The sequence below is a fragment of the Sapajus apella genome, unplaced genomic scaffold, assembly GCF_009761245.1.
Source record: "Sapajus apella isolate SASKATOON/1434 unplaced genomic scaffold, GSC_monkey_1.0 scaffold11, whole genome shotgun sequence".
Taxonomy (NCBI): Eukaryota; Metazoa; Chordata; class Mammalia; order Primates; family Cebidae; genus Sapajus; species Sapajus apella.
The window spans coordinates 5,587,652-5,612,367 of record NW_022436951.1 but is presented as its reverse complement, the minus strand read 5'-3'; the positions used below and the strand labels follow the sequence as shown (position 1 = coordinate 5,612,367).

Below are 24,716 nucleotides of genomic sequence, written 5' to 3'. Positions count from 1 at the left end.
TTGGTGTATAGGAATGCTTGTGACTTTTGCACATTGATTTTGTATCCTGAGATGTTGCTGAAGTTGCTTATCAGTTTCAGGAGATTTTGGGCTGAGACAATAGGGTCTTCTAAATATACAATCATGTCATCTGCAAGTACAGACAATTTGACTTCCACCTTTCCTAACTGAATATGCTTTATTTCTTTTTCTTGCCTGACTGCTCTGGCTAGAACTTCCAATACTATATTGAATAGGAGTCGTAAGAGAGGGCATCCTTGTCTAGTGCCAGATTTCAAAGGGAATGCTTCCAGTTTTTGTCCATTCAGTATGATATTGGCTGTGGGTTTGTCGTAAATAGCTTTTATTTTGAGAAACGTTCCATTGATACCTAGTTTATTGAGAGTTTTTAGCATAAAGGCTGTTAAATTTTGTCGAAGGCCTTCTCTGCATCTATTGATAATCATGTGGTTTTTGTCTTTGTTTCTGTTTATGTGGTGAATTACGTTTATAGACTTGCATATGTCAAACCAGACTTGCATCCCCGGGATGAAGCCTACTTGATCGTGATGGATAAGCCTTTTGATGTGCTGTTGCAATCGGTTTGCCAGTATTTTACTGAAGATTTTTGCATCTATGTTCATCATGGATATTAGCCTGAAGTTTTCTTTGCTTGTTGAGTCTCTGCTGGGTTTTGGTATCAGGATGATGTTGGTCTCATAAAATGATTTGGGAAGAATTCCCTCTTTTTGGATTGTTTGGGATAGTTTCAGAAGGAGTGGTAACAGCTCCTCTTTGTATGTCTGGTAGAATTTGGCTGTGAACCTATCTGGACCTGGGCTTTTTTTGGTTGGTAGGCTGTTGATGCTGCCTCAACTTCAGCCCTTGTTATTGGTCTGTTCAGGGTTTCAACTTCTTCCTAGTTCAGGCTTGGGAGGATGCAAGTGTCCAGGAATTTGCCCATTTCTTCCAGGCTTACCGGTTTCTGTGCATAGAGTTGTTAGTAATAATCTCTGATGGTGGCCTGTATTTCTGTGGAATCTGTTATGATATCCCCTTTATCGTTTTTATTGCATCTATTTGATTCTTTTCCCTTTTCTTTTTTATTAATCTGGCTAGTGGTCTATTTTGTTGATCTTTTCAAAAAACCAGCTCCTGGATTTATTGATTTTTTGAAGGGTTTTTTGTGTCTCTGTCTCCTTCAGTTCTGCTCTGATCTTACGTTATGTCTTGTCTTCTGCTAGCTTTTGAGTTTTTTGATCTTGCTCCTCTAGCTCTTTCCATTTTGACGATAGGGTGTCGATTTGAGATCTTTCCTTGCTTCTCATGTGGGCATTTATTGTTATAAATTTTCCTCTTGACACTGCTTTAAATGTGTCCCAGAGATTCTGGTACATTGTGTCTTCATTCTTGTTGCTTTTGAAGAGCATCTTTATTTCTGCCTTCATTTCATTATTTATCCAGTCAACATTCAAGAGCCAGTTGTTCAGTTTCTGAGTTAGTTTCTGAATTCTGAGTTCTAATTTGATTGCACTGTGGTCTAAGAGACTGTTATAATTTCTATGCATTTGCATTTGCTGAGGAGTGATTTACTTCCAATTATGTGGTCAATTTTAGAGTAGGTGCGATGTGGTACTGAGAAGAATGTATGTTCTGTGGATTTGGGGTGGAGAGTTCCGTATATGTCTATTAGTCCAGGTCTGAGTTCAAGTCCTGAATATCCTTGTTAATTTTCTGTCTCATTGATCTAACATTGACATGGGGTGTTAAAGTCCCCCACTATTATTATGTGGGAGTCTAAGTCTCTTTGTAGGTCATTAAGAGCTTGCGGCTGGGTGCGGTGGCTCATGCCTGTAATCCCAGAACTTTGGGAGGCCAAGGTGGGCGGAACACGAGTTCAAGATATCGAGACCATCCTGGCCAACATGGTGAAACCCCATCTCTACTAAAAATACAAAAAAAATAGCAGGGCATGGTGGCACGTGCCTATGGTCCCAGCTACTCAGGAGGCTAACATGGAAGAATTGCTTGAACCCAGGAGGTGGAGGCTGCAGTGAGCCAAGATTGCGCCACTGTACTTTAGTCTGGTGACAGAGCAAGACTGTCTCAAAAAAAAAAAAAAAAAAAACTTGCTTTATATATCTGGGTGCTCCTGTATTGGGTGCATATATATTTAGTATCGTTAGCTCATTTTGTTGCATTGATCCTTTCACCATTATGTAATGCCTTTCTTTGTCTCTTTTGATCTTTGTTGGTTTAAAGTATGTTTTAACAGAGACTAGGATTGCAACTCCTGTTTTTTTTTGCTATCCATTTGCTTGGTAAATCTTCCTCCATCCCTTTATTCTGAGCCTATGTGTATCCTTGCATGTGAGATGGGTTTCCTAAACACAGCATACCAATGCGTTTTGACGTTTTATCCAATTTGCCAGTCTGTGTCTTTTGATTGGGTATTTAGCCCATTTACATTTAAGATTCATATTGTTATCTGTGAATTTGATCCTGCCATTTTGATGTGGGCTGGTTGTTTTGCCCATTAGTTTATGCAGTTTCTTCATTGTATCGATGCTCTTTACCATTTGGCACATGTTTGGAGTGGCTGGTACTGGTTGTTTCTATGTTTAGTGCTTCTTTCAGGAGCTCTTTAAAGCAAGCCTGGTGGTGATGAAATCTCTGAGTAATTGCTTGTTCATAAAGGATTTTATTTCTCCTTCACTTATGAAGCTTAGTTTGGCTGGATATGAAATTCTGGTATGAAAGTTCTTTTCTTTAAGGATGTTGAATATTGGCCCCCAGTCGCTTCTGGCTTGTAGGGTTTCTGCTGAGTGATCTGCTGTGAGTCTGATGGGCTTCCCTTTGTGGGCAACCTGACCTGTCTCTCTGGCTGCCCTTAGCATTTTTTCCTTCATTTCAACCCTGGTTAATCTCATGATTATGTGCCTAGGGTTGCTCTTCTTGAGGAATATCATTGTGGTGTTCTTTTTATTTCCTGGACTTGAATATTGGCCTGCCTTGCTAAGTTGGGAAAGTTTTCCTGGATGATATCCTGAAGAGTGTTTTCCAACTGGGATTCATTCCCTCCATCACATGCAGGTACACCTATCAAATGTAGATTAGGTCTTTTCACGTAATTCCATATTTCTTGGAGGCTTTGTTCATTTCTTTTTCTCTTTTTTCTCTAATCTTGCCTTCTCGGTTTATTTCATTGTGTTGATCTTTAATGTCTGATATCCTTTCTTCTGCTTGGTCGATTCGGCTATTGAAACTTGTTTATGCTTCGTGAAGTTCTCGTGTTGTGTTTTCAGCTCCATCAGTTCATTTATATTCCTCTCTAACCTGTTTATTCTAGTTAGCATTTCATCAAACCTTTTTTCAAGGTTCTTAGTTTCTTTGCATTGGGTTAGAACATGTTCTTTTAGCTCAGAGAAGTTTCTTATTACCCACCTTCTGAAGCCTGTTTCTGTCAATTCATCAGACTCATTCTCCATCCAGCCTTGTTCCCTTGCTGGTGAGGAGTTGTGATCTCTTGGAGGAGGAGAGGCACTCTGGTTTTGGCTGTTTTCATCCTTTTTGTGCTGGTTTCTTCCCATCTTTGTGGATTTATCTACCTGTGGTCTTTGTAGTTGGTGGCTTTCAGATAGAGTCTCTGGACGTCCTTTCTGTTAATGATGAAGTTATTTCTTTCTGTATCTTAGTTTTCCTTCTAACAGTCACTCCAGACCCTGCTTGCCTGGGTATCACCTGCAGCAGCTGCAGAACAGTAAGAGTTGCTGCCAGTTTCTTCTTCTGTTATCTCTGTCCCAGAAGGATATCCACCAGAAGTCAGCCTGAGCTGTCCTTTATGAAGCGTCTCTGGATATACAGGGGTCTGGGAGCTGCTTGAGGAAACAGTCTGTCCCTTATAGGAGCTCAAGTGCTGAGCTGTGAGCTCCGTTGTTCCATTCAGGGCTGCTGGGCAGATACATTTAAGTCTGCTGCAACGGAACTCATAATCACCTTTTTTTCCCAGGTGCTCTGTCCCGGGAAGGTGGGGCTTTATTTATAAGTTCCTTTTGTGCTTCTGCCTTTTTTCACTGATGCCATGCCTAGCAAGGAGGTAGCCTAGTCACAGTCTGCCAGCAGAGGTGTTGCTGAGCTGCTGTGGGCTTTGCCCAGCTGCTGTGTGAACTTCCTTGCAGTTTTCTTTATAGGGGTGTACTTAGAACTGCCTCGGTAATGGCGGACTGTCTCTGTAGTGGTGGACTGCCTCAGAAGTGGCGGACACCCTTCCCTCCACAGAGCTGGACTGTCCCGGTTCCAGCTGTGCTCGCTGTGAAACGCTCAATCTGAAACAAAATATGTTTTTTGTGGGGGTGAGACCAGCTGAGCCAGATCACCTGGCTCCCTGTTTCAACCCCTTTTTTTCCAGTTGAATGGGTGACTGTCTCCCAGGTGTTCCAGTCACCAGTTGAACCAGCGCCTGGATTTGTGTGAGTTTTTGTGCAGAGACCTGCTGCGCCAGCTGAAACAGCTGCGTCGGCTAAAACAGCTGCGCTGGCTGAAACAGCTGCGCCAGAGACTCGTGGTGCTTTTTCGTCCAGGAATCTCCTGGTCTTTGGGCAGTAAAAATTCGTTTGGAAATGCAGTGATCACTTACCCTCCACCCTCTGTGTTTTCGCTGGGAACTACAATCCAGAACTGTTCCTGTTCGGCCATCTTGTATCATCCTCTCAACCCTTTGAGTTTTTATTTGCTTGTTGTTTCTGACCTCTGGCAATTCCCCTTATACTCTTTAAAGCTTGGCCTTTAAATGGATATTTTTTATATTTTATCTAGAAACACATTCTACCTATGCATTTATTGTGGGAGTTTTCAGGTCATCTAAAACAACATATTGCCAAAACTCAAAGTTCAGACTGGGGATTTTTTTAGTCACTTCTTTAAAATCCAACTTTCACATAGTAATATCTTTTCATTAATTAAAACAAAAGAACTGCATAGAAAATTATCAAAGAAAAGTTTATAGTCCGATTTCCAAGTATTATAGGTTCTCTCAAAACAGAAACATTATAAGTTTTAGAAATCTAGAGTTGGAAGCCTCACTCCTTACTGAAGCAATGCACCAATAAAATCAGAGGGGCCTCATAGTTATCCTGGTTTTACCATTAAATATACGACATTAAATGACTGATTTCATTACTTTTTATCTAAATTTCTCCAACTGTAAAACAGATAAATTTTATACGATTCCTGTGTAAACCTAATAAGTGTAATATTTTATCATTTTTATTGTTCAATACCATTTTGAACATTTCAAATAAAAAACTCTATAATTGATGCACTAGGTGACAGTTGAAATGAATCACTCCTAAGTACCCTTCCAGGTCTGAGATTCTACAGATGCAAAAGAAAATGATACAAATGAGGCCGGGCGCGGTGGCTCAAGCCTGTAATCCCAGCACTTTGGGAGGCCGAGGCGGGTGGATCACGAGGTCAAGAGATCGAGACCATCCTGGTCAACATGGCGAAGCCCCGTCTCTACTAAAAATACAAAAAATTAGCTGGGCATGGTGGTGCGTGCCTGTAATCCCAGCTACTCAGGAGGCTGAGGCAGGAGAATTGCCTGAACCCAGGAGGCGGAGGTTGCGGTGAGCCGAGATCGCGCCATTGCACTCCAGCCTGGGTAGTAACATGAGTGAAACTCCCTCTCAAAAAAAAAAAAAAAAAAAAAATGATACAAATGAAGCGAAATATAATTAGTGTAAATGTATGCAAGAAGTTTACTTTCAACATAGTCTCTGGGGTGGTCCTGCTCTACAGGAGAAGTCACAGAGCTGTAACACTGTGGCACCAAGAAAGCTACTTTAACATAAAAAAAAAAAAAAAAAAAAAAAAGATATGTAAGGAAAATCAGAAAATCATTCAGTTATCAACCCTCATATTTTGAGCTGGCATCAATTTTGGGTGTTCCCATGGTTAAGTATAAATATCATACTTTCATTTTTGGGCAAGGCGTGGTGGCTCACACTTGTAATCCCCGCACTTTGGGAAGCCAAGGTGGGCAGATCACCTGAGGCCAGGAGTTCAAGACCAGCCTGGCCAACATGGTGGAAACCTGTCTCTACTAAAAATACAAAAATTAGCCAGCTCTAGTGGCCCACGCCTGTAATCCCAGGTACTCGGGAGGGTGAGGCAGGAGAATTGCTTGAACCTGAAAAGAAGAGGTTATAGTGAGCCAGGACCACACCACTGCACTCCAGCCTCAGTGGCAGAGTGAGACTCCATCTCAAAAAATAATAATAATAAAATAAAATAAAAATAAGTATCACACTTTCATTCTTGATAAGCTTATTTCAAAGTGTTAATACATTTGTAGACATTTATAAGCTTTTTAAGGTATTATAAGGTTTACATTAATCTGACATGAGTCAGACCATACATAAGTAACATACCTGTAAACTGTTTATATTTTGAGCCCATTTCATTTTTTGTTTCTAAAGAGGCTGGTTGGCCTAAAAAACACTGCAGCTTTTCCTGAAAAATCTGTGCTGGAGTCATATTTAGTGGTAGATTCTGACTCTTTTTCTTGGACCTGAAATGACATCACGTTAAGGGAAATGAATCCAAATTTTGAAAAAAAAAAAAAAAAGATTTCACACATCAAGGACTAAACATTAGAGTTTAAGAAACAATGGGATTTACTTTTTATCTATCATACATGTAAAAAAGAAATATTCAAGGAAATATTATGATAAGACCCTCCACGATTATGATTCTAAAACACTCCCCCATTCTTATTTCTAATTGCTACCCTAAATATGGGCTTCACTAACACATAAGTGTGCTCAATAAATGGTTTTTGTTTGTTTTAAGACAGGGTCTCACTCTGTTGCCCAGGCTGAAGTGTAATGACAGGGTCATGGCTCACTGTAGCCTTGACCTCCCGAGATCAAGTGATCTTCCCACCTGAGCCTCCCAAGTAGTTGGGACCTCAGGCATGAGTCATCACACCTGAGTATTAATACATGTTTTAACACAAATAAGTAAGCCACTGAGCAGTTCAATACAGTAATCACCAACTATATGTGGCTATTTAAATTTAAATTAACTAAAATTAAATTGAAAATTTAATTCTTTGGTCTCACAAGCTGCGTTTCAATAGTTACTTGTGGTTAGTGGCTACCATAGTGGACAACACATTTCTATTACTGAAGAAAGTTTCCATTGGACAATGCTGAAAAGGATTCCACACAATATGTAAATACCAGCAATAAGAGAAATATAAAATACTTTACATAGTTCAATTATACTGTATCTTAAAATTGCCTAAAAATCCATACCTCATAAAATTGCTATCATGTTTACAGAACAGCTGGAAAGCCACACCAATTGAAACAGATGTCTTCCAGTCTCCAAGTTTATGTGTCAACCACACAGCCTCTGGAACCAGGCCACCAATAAATAGTAATTCAAGTGCATAGTCAACTGTCCACACATTAGAGAGCTTCTGATCTCTAACAACACTGGCCACCTTACAGTGTTGCAGAGGAATAAGTCGAAAGGACTGCTCTGTGAGTAAATTTTTAAAAATTGATTATTACAATCACATCCAAACTCACGCTTCCTTACAAAGGTATATTTATCTCTTCAATCAGTATTATCTACTAAACTCCACCAGGAAGATATGCATAAAATGGGTTAAAGTAATACTCAACATGCCCTAGAACACTTTTAGCACTGAAGAATATGCCTCACTCGTGGGTCATGAAACAAATACCAGCATTATTTTTAAAACGAAACAGAAGAAAGAAAAAACAGAGAATGGAATAGAAAGTATTAGACACAAATAAAGTTAAATATTGTTTAATGAAACTTTTGTGTCAGATAATATGTAAATACATACAAAAAACATTTATATCTACTAGACTATTTGTTCACAATGTAAAATTTATTACCACAACATGGGTCACAACGTGGAATTTGTTACTGTGGGATGCTCAGAAATACATGCTTATTTCTCATACTAGATTATGAAATGTAGAAGACAGAAATTACATTTTATCAGATTTTGTGTGACCCACAGTGTTATGCAATCAAAGACTAATTTGAGGTAACAGGCATATTAAGTGTTCAATATTAGTGTCAATTAGAAAGTAGAAAAATGTGATTTTCCGTAATCCTGACAAATAAGATTACCATCTGGCCTGGGATTTAATACAAAAGGGTAATATCATTCCCTCTGGCCTTCTGTCCCTTTCCCTAATTGAAGTAACTTGATAAAGCAACTTGAAAATAGAATAAAAGAAATGTTATTAAAAAACACGTTGATGGGATTTTTACTCATTCTCTCAAAATTTTTACTCATTCTCTCAAAAAGTGGTAAATAGCAATCATGAGCTTCTCTGTTCCTTGAAATGGTTAGTTTCTCACATGACTTACACAGGCTATGCCTACAACAAGAATTAACATTTTTGCTCTCTGACACACACATCTGGAAAACAAAAAAGTTTTCAACCACTTGGATGTACGATTCTGCATAAGCAAAGGAGCCAGGAGACTGGCTATATTTTTCCTATTTTTATTCACTATGAGCAAGGTACTATACAATTAAAATAACTTCAATAATTTAATTTTCTGAAAATTTTACTACTTTCACACAGTAAAAAAGTCCACCACTTTTTAAAATATCACACCAAATAAGCAACTCAAATCCCTAATACTGATTTCTGCTTAAAAAAATTCTGTTTAGAAAAATAAACATGAAATGTATATGTATCCTGAGACATTCACAGAACATGAGTTTGAACACGTAATTCAAAATCCATGGTTCTATGACTGATTATATTTGCTGACCACTTGTTGCCATCTTTTTTAAGCGTCTAATTATATTTTAACTTTTACTACTCTAACCTAGGTGTGCCTTATACATACATATCAGTTCATGTCTACCCTTGCTTTAAGCCCTCCAACAGCTTCCCATAATACTTAAAAATCAGATTTCTTAACTCGGCTTACATCATCTGGCCCATTTACTGAATGCAACTCATACTACTCTCCCCTTCTTCCTCTAATTTTCTTGTTTTTTGTTTGTTTGTTTTTTTAAGACAAGAGTCTTGCTCTGTCACCCAAGCTGGAGTACACTCACTACAATCTCTGTCACCTGGGCTCAAGCAATCCTCCTGCCTCAGCCTTCCAACTAACTGAGAATCTCAGGTACATGCCACCATGCTGGGCTAATTTTTATATTTTTTGTAGAGACAAAGTTTCACAATGTTGTCCAGGCTGGTCGCAAACTCCTCAACTCAAGCGATCCGCCCGGCCTCCCAAAGTGCTGGGATTACAGGCATGAGCCACCATGTCCTCTAGTCTTCCCCCTTTAGCATACAGCCACACAGATCTTTCAGTTTCTCAAACACATCAAGCTTGTTCTTGCCCTGGGGCTTTTATACAAGCTCAGGTTAGAATGCTATGTGCCTTGATATATCTAACTCTTCCTTGTTATTAAGAGTTCAGCTTAACTTTCACCTCCTCAGAGAGCTCCTTCTGAAAATTCCCAGTCTAAAATTGCGTTGCTCTATTTTAATTCTCTCCATAACAATTATCATCATTTGATATATCTTGTTTATATATTTAATTTTCTGTTTCAACATATTAGATGTAAACCCCATAAAAGTACTTTATCATTTTGTTCATGGCAATTAGGATGAATCTGTTTCATATATTAAAAAGAAGAAACTACAAATGTTTTTGTATTATCAATTTCATGTGGCGCAAGCTAATATATCTGCAGCACCAAGAGTACTGTGTAGCACATAGCAAGCAGGCACTTAATAAAAAATAGAATAAATGAATATCATAGAAATTTGTGTACATGTTTATATCCATGAAAGCAGGGCAGTATCTAGCGTAGGATTAGATGCATTTGACCATACTAATGAAATTATTAAATTTAAAAAGTAAATGGTCCAAATAAAATCATAAATCATCCAAATAAAATTAAATACTAAATTAGCAAGCTCAATATTTGTTAAATTTCTACATTTTGACATAAATGAAGGTGGCAGCTCTTTCGCTTTAAAAATTGAAACTGTAGCTGGGCATAGGGGTGTACACCTATATTCCCTGCAGCTTGGGAGGTTAGGGCAGTTAAGATCATTTGGCCGGACGTGGTGGTGCACACCTGTAATCCCAGCAGGAAGGTCAAGATGGGTGGATCACCTGAGGTCAGGAGTTCGAGACCAGCCTAACATGGTGAAACCTCATCTCTACTAAACACAAAAAATTAGCCAGGCATGGTGGCACATGCCTATAATCCCAGCTACCTGGGCGGTTGAGGCAAGAGAATCACTGGAACCCAGGAGGTGGAGGTTGTAGTGAGCCAAGATCATGCCATTGCACTCCAGCCTGTACAACTAGAGCGAAACTCTGTCTCAAAAAAAAAAAAAAAGATCGTTTGAGGCAAGGAGTTCAAAACCAGCTTGAGTAACATAGCAAGATCCCATCCCTAGAAAATTAATTAAAATTTAAAAATGCAAACTTTATAAAGATCAACTTGTCCATTTTGTGATTTTTAAAAATCCATATTCAATAAAAATAGATCTAAGCCATTATTTTTCTCAGATTCTATTCATTCACAAATAGCTCCTATGTTTCAGGTACTATGCTAGAACAGAATCATTTCCTAATGGCCTCCGTATAGTATGATTTTAAATATTATGTGCAATGCAAAAAAAGTTTAGAAAGTATTTGTTTACTGTATTACCTGTTTTAATATGAAGTGGAGGAAGAACATTCACATGGTGAGGTGGCAAAATGCAAAGCTGCTGATTGGTGAAATAGGCAGCCATGAAACGAGCCATGGACTGGACAACTCTCACAGCTGCCTCAGGATGAACACCGTCCGTCATTCCACACTCAAAATGAGACTTCACAGCACCTAAGGAATATAGCAATAACCTAAGAAGATTGTGATCAACTACCAAAAGTATTAATATTTAAGTTCCCAACATTATACAAAAAGAAAATTGTAACATTTTTTTCTGAGATGAGCACCTATGGCCTACACAAACTGAGTTATAATAGGTACCATACTTCTTGAAGACAATAAAAAGAAAAACAATTACAGTTGACCCTTCATAGGATGAACTTCACAGGTTTGAACTGCACAAATCCACTTACATGTAGATTTTTTTTCATAAGTATACTAGGAAATGTTTTGGAGATTTGTGACAATTTGAAAAACCTTGTAGGCATACCATATAACCTAGAAATATATATATATAAAAAAAGGAAAAAGGTATGTCATGAATATAAAAAATATATGTAGATAATTATTTTATCATTTAGTACTATAAAATATATATAAATTATAAAAAGTTAAAATTTATCAAAATTGGCTGGGTACAGTAGCTCACATCTATAATTCCAGAACTTTGGGAGGCCAAGGTGGGCAGATGTCTAGAGCTCAGGAGTTCGAGACCAGCCTGGGCAACATGGTGAAATCCCATCTCTACAAAAAAATACAAAAAATACAAAAAAAATTAACTGGGCATGGTGGTGAGCACCGATAGTCCCAGCCACTTGGGGCACTGAGGTAGGAGGATCGTTTGAGCCTGGGAGGTAAAGACAGTGAACTGAGATCGTGCCAGTACACTCTAGCCTAAGCGACAGAGCTAGATAGACCCTGACTCGAAAAAAAAATTATCAACATTTACACAAACACTTATAGGCCATATATGGTACTGTTCACAGTCAAGAGAAATGTAAACACACACAAAGTATTAAATAACTGCATAAAATTCATTGTAGTTCCTACTGTACCACTATATTAATTTTGTAGCTACTTCCTGTTGATACTTTGAGGAGCTAAAGTGTTGCAAGTATTTACTTAAAATGCTGTGTGATGATATTCACCTCTGCATGAGCAGTTCATCTCTCCAGTAAAGTGCATAGGGCAGTAAAAAGCAATCTCACAATTCTTGGGTAGTTATCATCACATTTAGTGCAATACCACAAACCTTTTTTTTTTTTTTTTTTTTTATAAGAGGGAGTTTCGCTCTTGTTACCCAGGCTGGAGTGCAATGGCGCGATCTCGGCTCACCGCAACCTCCGCCTCCTGGGTTCAGGCAATTCTCCTGCCTCAGCCTCCTGAGTAGCTGGGATTACAGGCACGTGCCACCATGCCCAGCTAATTTTTTGTAGTTTTAGTAGAGACAGGGTTTCGCCTTGTTGACCAGGATGGTCTTGATCTCTTGACCTCATGATCCACCTGCCTCGGCCTCCCAAAGTGCTGGGATTACAGGCGTGAGCTACCGGGCCCGGCCCACCACAAACCTTGAATAACACCACGGGACCTACAGGAAGTACCACTAGAGATCCTAGAAATGTTCTAAATAAGCAGGAAAAATTCATGACATTACAAGCAAAAGTTGAATTGCCTGAGACACACCATGGATTGAGGTCTGCAGCTACGGTTGTCCACCATTTCTGATAAATCATCTTGGAAACATATAACTTAAACTTGTAAACTTGTGGTATCAATAAATATACTACAATACTGGAAATGTATTTTCCCTTACAATTTTTTCTTTTTTTGAGATGGAGTTTCACTCATTGCCCAGGCTGGAGTGCAATGGCTCGATCTCAGCTCACCACAACCTCCGCCTCCTGGGTTCAAGCAATTCTCCTGCCTCAGCCTCCCGAGTAGCTGGGATTACAGGCATGTGCCACCACACCTGGCTAATTTTGTATTTTTAGTAGAGACACAGGGTTTCTCCATGTTGGTCAGGCTGGTCTCGAACCTCAGGTAATCTGCCCACCTCGGCCTCCTAAAGTGCTGGGATTATAGGCATAAGCCACCATGCCGGGCCTCTTACAATTTTCCGTGTGTGTGTGTGTGTGTGTGTGTGTGTGTGTGTGTGTGTGTTGCTATAATACAATACCTGAGAACAATTTTCTTAATACAACTTTCCTTTCTCTAGCTTACTTTATTCTAAAAACATAGTATATAACATATACAACATACAGAATACGTGTTAATCAACTGTTTATGTTACCACTAATGCTTCCAGTAAACAGTAGGCTATTCATGGTTAAGTTTTTAGGGAGTCAAGTTATACACAAATTTTTGACAGCTGGGGGTGTCAGTGCTCCTAACCCGGGATGTTCAAGGGTCAACTGTGGTTAGTAATTATGTGCACATACACCTAAGAACTATGTACAAGTTTTTGTTTGTTTGTTTGTTTGTTTTGGGACAGAGTCTCACTCTGTAGCCCAGGCTGGAATGCAGTGGCACAATCTCAGCTCACTGGAACCTCCGCCTCCCAGTTCCCGTTTCAAGCAATTCTCCTGTCTTGGCCTCCTGAGTAGCTGGGATTACAGGCACGTGCCACGATGCCCAGCTAATTTTTGTATTTTTAGTAGAGACGGGGTTTCACCATGTTGGTCAGGCTGGTCTTGAACTCCTGACCTGTGATTCACACACCTCAGCTCCCAAATTGCTGGGATTACAGGCATTAGCCACCACGCCCGGCCTTTACATTTTATCTTTTTAAATGGAAATACCTACCCAAAACGGCCCAATCATGACGGCCTTGCAAGCTTAGAATTTCATTATTTATTTTTGTTTTTCCTTCCCTTTCCCTTTTTTTTTTTTTTTTAAGATAAAAGGGGCAGGGCTTACTGCAAAATAATCTAAAAAGAACTGAAACAGGGATTTTTTTTTTTTGAAACAGACTCTTGCTCTGTCAGCCATGCCAGAGTGTAGTGGCACAATCTCAGCTCACTGCAACCTCTGCCTCCAGGGTTTAGGCCACCTTCCGGCCTCAGCCTCCTGAGTAGCTGGCCTCCTGAGTAGCTGGGATTATAGGCACAAGCCACCATGCCCAGCTAATTTTTTTGTATTTTCTTGGTCAAGATGGGATTTCGCCATGTTGGCCAGGCTGGTCTTGAACTGCTGAGCTCAAGTAATCAGCCCACCTCAACCTCCTAAAGTGCTGGGATTACAGGTGTGAGCCACCATGTCCGACCCAAGATTTTTTTTTTTTTTTTTTTTTTTTGAGACGGAGTCTTGATCTGTCGCCCAGGCTGGAGTGCAGTGGCACAATCTCGGCTCACTGCAACCTCCGCCTCCCGGTTCAAGTGATTCTTCCGCCTCAGCCTCCCGAGTAGCTGGGACTACAAGCACATACCACTATGCCCAACTAATTTTTGTATTTTTAGTAGAAACAGGGTTTCACCATCTTGGTCAGGATGGTCTCAATCTCTTGACCTCATGATCTGCCCAACTCGGCCTTCAAAAGTGCTGGGATTACAGGGGTGAGCCACTACGCCCAGCCCCAACCCAAGATTCTTAATGCTTTTGTCTGTACCATTAGATACTCCTATTAGTAATAATAGCTCACTAGTATAAGATTTTTGGTGGAGGTAACAGCAAAAACAAAGTTTGGGGTGGGCTGGGCACAGTGGCTCATGCCTGTAATCCCAGCACTGTGGGAGGTCAAGGTGGGAGGATCATTTGAGTCAGTCCAGGAGTTTGATACCAGCCTGGGCAACATGGAGAAACCCCATCTCTACAAAAAATGCAAAAATTAGCCGGATGTGGTAGCATGTGCCTATAGTCCCAGCTTCTCAGTAGGCTGAGGCAGGAGAATCACTTGAGCCTGGGAGTTGAAGCTGCTGTGAGCTGTGATCATGCCACTGCACTCCAGCCTAGGTAACAGAGTGAGGTCCTGTCTCTCACACAAACATACATACATATACACACACACACACACACACACAAATGTATGGGGTGAAGGGAGATGGCTAGAGAACAGGTGGGCAGAAGAGTCACATCAAAATTTCTGGCATAACTCTGATATGCACTAGCAGGAGCAAAGGACATGCATCATTTCCACTTGAGAATCAAAACTCAGTAATAATGTAACCTGGCATTCACAAATTTGAAAATAAGTTAACTCAAAATTACTAAATACTGTATAGACAAATATGAGGATCACATCAGTTGTTATGAAGCGTATGGCCCCAACAACAGAAAAGTAAATTTATTTTCCAGAAGTGAACTGGCATATATTCATGAGAAATTAAGTTTTATATGCGTATGGATTTCTGTCTTGTTCATTTTATGTCCCAGCACCTAGGACTTCTCCTCTCATATAGTAGGCACTCAAAGGAATATTGCTAATAAATACTGTTAATTAATGTTAGCTGGTTTCTTTTTTAAATAAAAGGAATTGAGAAAATTTTGTTAGCCTTCAAGCAGTAGTCTTCATTTGGTCACTGTAATATTTGGAAAAAAAATCATACTATTTCTTCACATTCAAGTTAAAGATACATGGGTAAGAATTTTTTTCACCTGGGTAAAACTTACTGTAGGAATTATACAAAGGAAAGAGTTTTCAGTAATCTTAATCATGCAAAACTCAGGATCAGCCTCTTAAATACAAGTGACCTGATGATAAAAGTTACTGTCACAGAATAAAGCTGTATCAATTCAAAAGTTAAAAAAATTTTGAAAGTATAACTCTTGACCGGGTGTGGTGGCTCACACCTGTAATCCCAGCCCTTTGGGAGGCAAAGGCAGGTGGATCACCTGAGGTCAGGAGTTTGAGACCAGCCTGGCCAACATAAAACTCTGTCTCTACTAAAAACACAAAAAATTAGCTGGGCATGGTGGTGCACACTTGTAATCCCTGCTACTAGTGAGGCTGAGGCAGGAGAATCACTTGAACCCAAGAGGTGGAGGTTGCAATGAGCCAAGATTGCATCCAGCCTGGGTGACAAAGCGAGATTCCATTTGAAAAAAAAAAAAATTAAAAGAAAAAAAACATAATTCTGTATAGGGTGCGGTGATAATGTTAATAACAAAAACTCATGATTATAAGCTCATGCCTATAATCCCAGCACTTTGGGAGGCCAAGGTGGGCAGATCACCTGAGGTCAGGCATTTGATACCAGCCTGACAAACATGGTGAAACCCTGTCTCTACTAAGAATACAAAAAAATTAGCCAGGCATGGTGGCAGGAACCTATAATCCCAGCTACTCAAGAGACTGAGGCAGGAGAATCGCTGGAACCCAGGAGGCAGAGGTTGCAACCAGCCAAGATCATACCACTGCACTCCAGCCTGGGTGATAAGAGTAAGACTTCATCTAAAAAAAATAAAAATAAAAAAATAATAATAGAAACTCTTACTAATAAAAATTAAATTATAACCATAGACAATTACTTGATATGGTAAGTGTGCAGAAAAGAACTACCATAGCATGCATGGCTGCTTGAAATACTTGCTTATAAGGTTGGTCCTTGGCTGGCATCTGGGACTTGGATTTTGGGAGGATTTCCACAATCCTAACTGATAAGAGGAGCTCACTGAACCTAAACTGTTTGTATAAACAATGTAGTTTATGCTGAACATCTGTTTTCCCTCTGGGAGTGTAGAATTTTGGTTTGTACTAAAGCAGAAGGGGTCTATGTGATCAGCCTTCAATCAAAAACCCCGAGCACTGAGGTTCTAATGAACTTCCCTAGTAGACTATATCCTAGGTATGTTGTCACACCTTGTCACTGAGGGAATTAGGGACATCCTGTGTGACTCTACTGGGAGAGGATTCATAGAAGTTTATTCCTGGTTTTCTTCAGACTTCATCCTATGCACTTTAGGATTCTCCCTTTGCTGATTTTCCTCTGTTTCCTTTCACTGTAATAAGTCATAGCTATGAGCACAACTATATGCTAAGTCTTGGGAGTTCTCCTGGTGAGCCATCAAATCTAGGGGGTAGTTATGGGATCCACAACCCAGTAAGTATATGCTTAATATATTTTAAGCAATTATCAATAAAAATTAAAACAAAGCCCGGCACAGTGGCTCACACTTGTAATCCTAGCACTTTGGGAGGCTGAGGCAGGCAGATCATGAGATCAGGAATTCGAGACCAGCCTGACCAACACAGCAAAACCCCATCTCTGCTAAAAATATAAAAATCAGCCAGACTTGGTGGCACACACCTGTAATCCCAGCTACTCAGGAGGCTGAGGCAGGAGAATCACTTGAACTGGGAGGCAGAGGTTGCAGTAAGCCAGGATCGCCCCACTGCACTCCAGCCTGGGCAACAAGAGTGAAACTCTGACTCAAAAAATAATAATAATAATTAAAATAAATGAATTACTACAGGTTCAACTTACCATGAAAGTTAAATCATGTAAGAACAATATTGTAAAAATAAATAAAGACTAGTATATAAAAAGTCATATATAGAAGTCTTTTACCCTGGGTACAGTGGCTCACACATGTAACCCCAGCATTTTGAGAGGCTGAGGTGTGGAGATTGCTTGAATCCAGGAGTTCAAGACCAGCCTGGGCAACATACCAAGACCCATATTTATAAATAATGAAATAATTTTTAAAAATTAGTCAGGCATGGCTAGGCACAGTGGCTCACGCCTGTAATCCCAGCACTTTGGGAGGTTGAGGCGGGCAGATCACAAGGTTTCAAGACCAGCCTGACCAACAAGGTGAAACTCCTTCTCTACCAAAAATACAAAAATTAGCCGGGTTTAGTGGCGTATACCTGTAATCCCAGCTACTCAGGAGGCTCAGGCAAGAGAATCACTTGAACCCAGGAGGTAGAGGTCGCAGCGAGCCAAGATCGCGCCACTGCACTCCAGCCTGAGCAACAGAAGGAGACTCCGTCTCAAAAAAAAAAGTATTAGTCAGGTGTGAAGCCCATGCCTGTGGTCCCAGCTACCTCATTTCCCAACAGCTTCATTTCTCGAATTTATCTTAAAGAAATTATTGGTGGCTGGGCACAGTGGCTCATGCCTGTAATCCCAGCACTTTGGGAGGCCGAGGCAGGTGGATCACAAGGTCAGGAGATCAAGACCATCCTGGCTAACATGATGAAACCCCGTTTCTACTAAAAATACAAAAAAATTAGCCAGGTGTGGTAGCAGGCACCTGTAGTCCCAGCTACTCAGGAGGCTGAGACAGAAGAATTGCTTAGACCCGAGAGGCGGAGGTTGCAGCCAGCCAAGATCGCGCCATTGCATTCCAGCCTGGGTGACACAGTGAGACTTCATTTCAAAAAAAAAAAAAAAAGAAATTATTAGTAATGCTCACAAATATTTAGGTATACTGCAGCATTATTTAAAATAGTAGGGCCGGGCGCGGTGGCTCAAGCCTGTAATCCCAGCACTTTGGGAGGCCGAGGCGGGTGGATCACGAGGTCAAGAGATCGAGACCATCCTGGTCAACATGGTGAAACCCCGTCTCTACTAAAAATACAAAAAATTAGCTGGGCATGGTGGCGCGTGCCTGTAATCCCAGCTACTCAGGAGGCTGAGGCAGGAGAATTGCCTGAACCCAGGAGGCAGAGGTTGCAGTGAGCCCAGATCGCGCCATTGCACTCCAGCCTGGGTAACAAGAGCGAAACTCCATCTCAAAAAAAAAACCAAAAAACAAACAAAATAGTAAACACATGGCAACAACCAAAATTTACAATAATGGGGAACAGTCTCAATAGATTTTTTTTAAAGTTTACTGGCACTGGAAAATATTCATCATAATATTAAATTTAAAGAGATTATCCAGCTGTGGTAACATACATATATACATGTGTCAAAAGGCCTTAGACAAAAAAAAAACTAAACTTATAAGTGATTTTGTTTCCTCTCTACCTTTCCATATTTTCTTTCTTTTTTTTTTTTTTTTGAAATGGAGTCCAGCCCAGGATAGAGTACAATGTCACAATCTCAGCTCACTGCAACCTCTGCCTCCCAGGTTCAAGCCATTCTCCTGCCTCAACCTCCCAAGTAGCTGGGATTACAGGACCCACCATCACACCCAGCTAATTTTTTGTATTTTTAGTGGAGACCAGGTTTCACTATATTGGCCAGTCTGGTCTCAAACTCCTGACATCGTGATCTGCCTGCCTCGGCCTCCCAAAGTACTGGGATTACAGGCATGAACCACAGTCCATATTTTCAAAATTGCCTACAATGAACATGTATTACATCCTTAATGAACACAAAAATTTTAAAAGATAAAAATCACAAAGTAAACCAGGCACAGTGGCTCACTCCTGTAATCCCAACACTTTGGGAAGACGAGGTGGACAGACTGCTTGAGCCCAGGAGCTCAAGATCAGCCTGGGCAACATGGTAAGATCCCATCTCTACAAAAAATATGAAAATTAGCCAGGCATGGTGGCACACACCTGTAGTCCCAGCTACTTGGGAGGCTGAGACAGCAGGATGGCTTGAACCCAGGAGGCAGAGGTCAGGTGAGCCAAGATCACTCAACTGCACTCCAGCCTCACCAACAGAATAAAACCATATCTACAAAAGTAAAGACCAGGCATGGTGGCTCATGCTTGTAATCCCAGCACTTTGGGAGGCCAAGGCAGGCAGATCACTTGAAGTCAGGAGTTCAAAACCAGGATAATTGCTTGAACCTGGAAGGCAGAGATTGCAGCGAGCTGAGATCAAGCCATTGCACTCCAGCCTGGGCAACAAGAGCAAAACTCCATCTCAAAAAAGAAAAAACCCTCAAGAATCAAATTAGCATCAACTCTACTTAGATATTCCAGATACACTGGGTCTTTCAGATACATTCATATATACAGTATACATCTAGCAGTCTACTACTCTATAATCATTATAAATATATTACATGTTCATTCATATATTTCCCCCCTCTGGTTATTGCCTAATTTAAATATACCTCTTTGAAAAAGTCAATCCAGATACTCTCCAATCTCTTAAATAGATATTTTAAAAGACTCAAAGTATCTCAGAAAAAGATTTTTATGATTTCACTAAACCACTGTAAGCAATAGTTAACATACTAAGGAAAAACACTTGGGTACCTAATATTACGTCTAATAAATATGGTTCTAAGAAACCAATTATACTATCAGCTCAGCAGGCAATTACTATACTGCTAAATCCTGGGCATTCTAAGATTTAAAAACATACAAACAAAAAACCCCAACATAGTTCCTGCTATTGGGAAGCTGAGAGTCCAAAATCCAACATAATACAGTTAGTCGTTAGAGAGGTAGAACAACCAGCTCTTATGTATAAGCAATTTGACGTCTATAACCTATAAATACAAACTAACAAGTAAATTATACTGAAATCTGTAGATCTAGCTACTTGAGGAGGCTAAGGTGGAAGGATTACTTGAGCTCAGGGGTTTGAAGCCAGCCTGGCAACGTACGGAGACCCTGACTCTTTTTTAAAAGAAAAAAAAAGCATACCTGAAAATTCTTTATTTTCTTTTACGGGTAGTTGGGACCATCTCAGGATTTCTCTTGCTAAGTGATCACACAATCCTTGAGCATCATTTAAATTATAACTATAGAGGTGGCAGTATAAGAGGGAAAGATAATAGCGTATCTGAAGAAAATACGTCCTTCTTCCTCCTGAAACAAGAATTAAGCTCACCTTAAAAGTATGTAAGCAAGGGAATACTCTTGGTGTAGTGTTCAATTGACAGGAGTGTATAGTTTGTGAAAATTCATCAAGTTGTCCACTCATTATATGTAAACTTTTCTATATCTGTTTCACACTTCAATATAAGGTTTTTTTTTAACAGGTGAATCATACTTTGCCCTTTTTCATTTTAAATTCTAAACAATTTATTTTCTTATATCAGGCCCTAGGATGACTTAGATTTTATCTAAAGAGAGCTGTAAATTCTTATCAACTTAGCATTAAGGTCTACTGATAACTTCTATCTCAAGTATACACAGTATGAAACAGAAGGGAACATGCCACAAAAACTCGCTCTTGTTGCCCAGGCTTGAGTGTATATCAAAGAGATGGCCAAAAAGACTTCCTGAAAAAGAAACAGTTATCCAATAAGATAGGAGCCCCTGACAACTGCCTTTACATATCAGAAGACCGAAACTGTTGGTCGCCTACCTCTTATCTATTCTTTCTGAGTAAAATAATTCCAATTTTATTTAAGGTTATAATGCACCCAGATCACAATTTCTCACACATGTGGCCATGTAAAAATGTGACTATGTTCCAACTCAAGAGATAATATTGTACACAATTTCCAGAAAAGCTGCTTAAAGAAGGTAAATCAGAAAGCTAGGAAATGCAACCTTTCCAGCTCTTCCAACCTTTGTCCTATTAGCTGCTTAGAATATGGATGTGATAGCTGAAGGTCTAGGAACCATCTTAGCCTCTGTAATGGCCTTAAGACTGGAGGCAATGCACTAAAGGTGATGCAGTAGAAAAACTAAAGGAGCCTGGGGCGTTGGTGATACGGTGGAAACACCACATCAGCCCCAAACTGCAACTTCTGCTCTCCTTTCACAAAGGAAAGCCACTCTTTCTCTGTTGAAGCCACTGCTACTTTCAGTCTCCACTAATAGAAGCCATTCCTAATAGATGCAGTTGAATGAAATTAAACAAAATGTCCACAATGGAGCTCATTATGAAAACTTTTCTACATCCAGAACTTCACATTTCAGTGAATGCTGTTCTTCTTCATCCAGATGGACAATCCCCAAGTCAGAGAACTACTCTAGCTTTCTTTCTCCAAATCTACTCAATCAGAAGTAGACTAGTCAAGCCTATTAAATAACTGTCAAATGTGACCTCTGTTCTCCATTACCCTTGACATTGCTTTGGTTTCAAGCCTCCTCGTCTGAGTGACTTTCTTGCTTCCAAGTAAAACCCACATCCCTACATAATAGTCCTGCAACTGACCTTCCACAACTATACCAAAGTGATCTTTCTAAACAGCCTATCCTTATTTCTATAAGTCCTTTTCCTATCTAAAGTGTCCTAACCAATCCCACTGTCTTCAAGATAAAATCTTAATTTCTTAGCACTCCATACAAGACCCTCCTTCATCATCTGTTGTCCATCTACCTCTCGACTTAGCTCTTATCATCCTATCACCAATATCATATATAATACACATATCACATAACTAGTCCTACTAAACTACTTGAAGTTTACCAAATTGCCAGGCCTTTTTGGTTTTGGAATGCTATATCCTCTGTTAAACCATTCCCATGACTTTAATTGGCCAATCTCTACTCAATTTTAAATGTCAACTCCAAGAGGCCTTCCTCAGACTGATGCTTGCACTCCAGCCTGATTTTATTGAGGTACTCTTCTGTGTTCCCTAAACACCTACCATAAAACATAATGAGAAAAGTGACTGTGGGCAACTGGAGGGTAAAGTTGTTTATTTCAGTTATCATTAGTGCCTAACAGAGTGCTGGGCACATAGCAGGCACTCAACAAATATTGGTTAAGTAGATGAGTGAATGAAACATACAAAGCCACAGCAGTCAGAAAATAAATTTAATAATGGGCCAAATCTGACCATGTAAGAGTTGCAGTCAAGGCTAGTTCCAGGGTCACCAGCTGAGAACCTCTGTCATCTCAGCCATATCCTCAGTCCTATATCATAAAAGCTGTAACTAGTTTCTAACATCCACGTCCCTATATCCTTATCAAAAACTCCATGAAGCCCCTACTTAATGCAACGATACGGTTAACTGACATACAATTCTTAAAGTTAAATTACTTAAAGGCAAAAAGCCCTTGCTCCATGTTTCTGTAAATCTGTAAGAAGGTGGTGAAATATATGACCTATAGGTTCCCATTTAGACACTTGCAGTCTAAATTACAAAAAAAAAAAAGTCCACATTATTTTATATAAAATCTAAATCTCATTTTTCCTATCAACAATCAACCATAGGTTTTATCACAAATCAAAGAAAGGACAGAAGACTTACCTATAGATCACTGAAAAGATTCTTAGTGTTACCAATTCCAAGGTTAAGAATAATTTTAGATAAGTATTCATGAGCAGCAAGTTGCCTAAACATGTATTCTATTTGGCATTAGGATATCACAAGCAATCTGGAATTTAGAATTATTTTTAAGGTCTACACCAAGCTAAAAGCTGTACTGCTAATATTATGGCATGTATTTTTTTTAAACTCTCCTACCTTTCTCTTGGATTTCTTGTAGAGCGTCTTTCCACAGCTGAACAGACTTTTCATATGATCCTAATAAGAAACACTCTTCCCCTACAAAGTTTTTAACCAACAATTAGTCATAATTATATTACTTCATAAAAATTTACTTTGTTTTAAAATTCAGTTAATGGAGCTCAGCCAGAAATTATTTTGAAAAACAAATCATTACAACCAATTCGAAATTCAAAGTCTGATTAACTATATCATTTTTCATAGAGCTAGAAAATGTTCATAAGATACTGACCATCAATAGATTTAAGTTCTAAGGTTTGGTTCAAGTGATCTCCAGTAGTCTGTAGGTTAGCCTGCAAATGACATAACAGGGACTTGACAGTAGATGCTTCATGTGTCAACTTTCCAGTTAACTGACTATCACCTTCAGGAACTCTTCGATTTAATTGTGCTTGATACCATAAAGTTTTTTTGTACAATACTCTCCAGAGAACAATCAATCTGCACATAAAATCAGGTAATTATCAAAAGCAAATTTCAGACTAATAATGATGAGTTTAGCCTCCTTTTTAGCCCTTTTTTTTTTTGGCCTGTATTCTTCACCAACATAATAACATACATACAAACTAATCAGATTTAAATATAGTGCAAAATCAAATGATCAAAAAATGTCTAATATAGATAAAATCTTCATAAATGTTTTAAGCACCTGCAATCTTTCTGTTTAAGATATGGGGTCTCGCTATGTTGCCCAGACTGATCTCAAACTCCTGGGCCCGAGCAATCGCCCTACCTCAGCCTCCCGAGCAGGTGAGATTACAGGTATGTGCCACTACACTCCAGCCTGGGAGACAGGGTCTTGCTCTGTCACCCAGACTGAATTGCAATGGCTCCATCACAGCTTATTGTAGCCCCAACCTCCTGGAATCAAGCAATCGCCCATCTCAGCCTCTCAGGCAACTGGGACCACAGGTATACCACACTGTTTTTGGTGTTTTTCTTTTTCAGAAAGGGTCTCTTTCTGTCGCCCATGCTGGAGTGCAGTGGTGTGATATTTGCTCAAACTCTGCCTCCTGGGCTCAAGCAATCCTCACCTCAGCCTCCTGAGTAGCTGGGATTACAGGCACATGCCAACAGGCCTGGCTAATTTTTTTTTTTTTTTTTTTTTTTGAGACGGAGTTTCACTCATGTTACCCAGGCTGGAGTGCAATGGCGCGATCTCGGCTCACCGCAACCTCCGCCTCCTGGGTTCAGGCAATTCTCCTGCCTCAGCCTCCTGAGTAGCTGGGATTACAGGCACGCACCACCATGCCCAGCTAATTTTTTGTATTTTTAGTAGAGACGGGGTTTCACCATGTTGACCAGGATGGTCTCGATCTCTTGACCTCGTGATCCACCCGCCTCGGCCTCCCAAAGTGCTGGGATTACAGGCTTGAGCCACCGCGCCCGGCCTGCCTGGCTAATTTTTTAGCTGTGGAGTTTCATCATGTTGCCCAGGCTACTCCTGGGCTCAAGTGATCCACCTGCCTCAGGCTCCCAAAGTGCTGGATTACAGGTGTGAGCCACTGTGCCCAGCTAATTTTTTAAGTAATTTTTCAATAGAACTTAACTAAACAAAAATCTTTCAACATCATGGTTTTCCAAGACCAAGAAAATATGCATTGTACAACATTTGGCATAAATCCTAAAATTTTTTTTTTTTTTTTTTTTTTTTTTTTGGAGGGTGTTTGCTCTTTTCCCCCCTGGGGGGGGATGGGGGGGTTCTCGGCCGCCCCCACCCCCCCCTCCTGGGGT

General features: G+C 39.9%; 1 protein-coding gene across 5 annotated transcripts in view; it reads right to left on the bottom strand.

Annotated features, from left to right (window-relative positions):
- The window catches only part of CPLANE1 (ciliogenesis and planar polarity effector 1), a 162,439-nt gene that overhangs the window by 114,846 nt on the left and 22,877 nt on the right, over positions 1-24,716 (bottom strand). For all 5 annotated transcript variants that reach the window (XM_032278936.1, XM_032278933.1, XM_032278934.1 and 2 more), the window contains exons 13-18: positions 23,215-23,423; positions 22,941-23,021; positions 20,217-20,381; positions 10,721-10,894; positions 7,299-7,527; positions 6,411-6,550 (exon numbers count right to left, since the gene is read on the bottom strand). In XM_032278936.1, the coding sequence (XP_032134827.1) occupies positions 6,411-6,550; positions 7,299-7,527; positions 10,721-10,894; positions 20,217-20,381; positions 22,941-23,021; positions 23,215-23,423 (998 nt within the window). The remainder of the gene's footprint in view (positions 1-6,410; positions 6,551-7,298; positions 7,528-10,720; positions 10,895-20,216; positions 20,382-22,940; positions 23,022-23,214; positions 23,424-24,716) is intronic.